Here is a 1,862-nt window from a genome sequence, read left to right on the forward strand (position 1 = left end):
CCACCGACCCATTTTGGGGTCCCCCCCAGGCAGCCCCCGTTACCCCGCTCACGTTTACGGCCGCGACCGTCGCTTCTGGAGGCAGCACCTCCACGTTGGCTTCCACCTCCTGGCCCGAACGGCTGCCGAGGAGATCCTGGCCCTGCGCTGACGTCCCCGTGGTCACCAGGACGTCCCCAAGGGCACCAGGACGTCCCCAAGGTCACCAGGGTGTCCCCATGGACCTCAAAATGTCCCCATGGACCTCAAGATGTCCCCAAGGTCCTCAGGGTGTCCCCAAGGTCCTCAGGGTGTCCCCATGGACCTCAAGATGTCCCCTGTGGTCCTCAAGATGTCCCCATGGACCTCAAGTTGTCCCCTGTGGTCCTCAAGATGTCCCCATGGTCATCAGGATGTCCCCAAGGTCATCAGGGTGTCCCCATGGACCTCAAAATGTCCCCATGGACCTCAAGATGTCCCCTGTGGTCCTCAAGATGTCCCCGTGGTCATCAGGACGTCCCCAAGGTCATCAGAGTGTCCCCATGGACCTCAAAATGTCCCCATGTACCTCAAGATGTCCCCATGGTCCTCAGGACGTCCTCTGTGGTCATCAGGACGTCTCTGTGGTCTTCAAGGGGTTCTCATCATCTCCAGGATGTCCCCAAGGCCACCAGGACGTCCCCATGGTCCCCAAGATGGCCCCAAGGCCACCAGGATGTCCCCATGATGGCCCCATGGCCTTCGAGATGTCCACCAGGATGTCCCCGAGGTCACCAGGACATCCCCACGATGTTCCCAAGGCCACCAGGACGTCCCCGTGGTCCCCAAGATGGCCCCAAGATCTTCAAGATGTCCCCACGCTCACCAGGACGTCCCCATGGTCCCCAAGATGACCCCAAGTTCTTCAGGATGACCCCAAGATGGTCCCGAGGTCCCCAAGATGTCCCCAAGGCCACTAAGATGTCCCCAAGGTCCCCAAGATGTCCCTGTGGCCTTCAACATGTCCCCAATCATCCCCAAGATGTCCCCAAGGCCACCAGGACGTCCCCACGGTCCCCAAGATGGCCCCAAGTTCTTCAGGATGACCCCAAGATGGTCCCAAGGTCCCCAAGATGTCCCCAAGGCCACCAAGATGTCCCCAAGGCCACCAGGACGTCCCCATGGCCCCCAAGATGGCACCAAGTTCTTCAGGATGACCCCAAGATGTCCCCAAGGCCACCAGGATGTTCCCATGGTCCCCAAGATGGCCCCAAGTTCTTCAGGATGTCCCCATGATGTCCCCAAGGTCCCCAAGATGTCCCCAAGGTCACCAGGACGTCCCCATGGTCCCCAAGATGACCCCAAGTTCTTCAGGATGACCCCAAGATGGTCCCGAGGTCCCCAAGATGTCCCCAAGGCCACCAAGATGTCCCCAAGGCCACCAGGACGTCCCCAAGTTCTTCAGGATGACCCCAAGATGTCCCCAAGGCCACCAGGATGTCCCCACTGGTCCCCAAGATGTCCCCAAGGTCTTCGGGACATCCCCAAGATTTTGAGTTGTTTAATTAATTGCGTTTTTATTAACGGTGCAATTAATAAATTGCAACTATTTATTTATTTTTTAATTGTTCTTCCTCCTCCGCTCCGTCGGCGTCACCGTCGTCACCGCTGGCGTTGGGGACGTGGGGACAAAGTGTGGGGCCACGGGGGTGGGTTTGGGGACATCTGGATGGGGTTGGGGACATGGAATGGGGTTGGGGACACAAAAATTTGGGGACATGGATGAGGTTGGGGACACCTGGATGGGGTTGGGGACATGGAATGGGGTTGGGGACACAAAATTTGGGGACATGGATGGGGTCGGGGACATGGGGGTGAGGTTGGGGACAGTTTGGGGACACAGT

The 1,862-nt window shown here is 58.6% G+C and overlaps 1 protein-coding gene and 1 long non-coding RNA gene across 3 annotated transcripts in view; one reads left to right on the top strand and one right to left on the bottom strand.

The window, feature by feature from the left end:
• LOC104915801 overlaps positions 1–266 on the bottom strand; it is a 1,013-nt gene extending 747 nt beyond the window's left edge. For both annotated transcript variants that reach the window (XR_004162328.1, XR_796463.3), the window contains exon 1: positions 225–266. This is a non-coding gene — a long non-coding RNA (uncharacterized LOC104915801). The remainder of the gene's footprint in view (positions 1–224) is intronic.
• Positions 14–1,575, top strand: LOC109364383 (basic salivary proline-rich protein 2-like). The gene is made up of 2 exons (XM_019611026.2): positions 14–484; positions 586–1,575. Exons 1-2 carry the CDS (start codon positions 239–241, stop codon positions 1,252–1,254), a joined length of 915 nt encoding a protein of 304 aa, XP_019466571.1. The 5' UTR covers positions 14–238; the 3' UTR covers positions 1,255–1,575.
• Positions 1,576–1,862: the final 287 nt, after the last annotated feature.

Source organism: Meleagris gallopavo, unplaced genomic scaffold (genome assembly GCF_000146605.3).
Source record: "Meleagris gallopavo isolate NT-WF06-2002-E0010 breed Aviagen turkey brand Nicholas breeding stock unplaced genomic scaffold, Turkey_5.1 ChrUn_random_7180001852235, whole genome shotgun sequence".
Classification (NCBI taxonomy): domain Eukaryota; kingdom Metazoa; phylum Chordata; class Aves; order Galliformes; family Phasianidae; genus Meleagris; species Meleagris gallopavo.

What these genes read in the sequence shown, in the direction of transcription:
- LOC109364383 (XM_019611026.2), top strand. Translation starts at nt 239, where the DNA reads ATGGACCTCAAGATGTCCCCAAGGTCCTCAGGGTGTCCCCAAGGTCCT. An exon ending in GTCCTCAAGATGTCCCCGTG is followed by an intron (nt 485 to 585) that starts GTCATCAGGACG and finishes ACGTCCTCTGTG; the next exon opens with GTCATCAGGACGTCTCTGTG.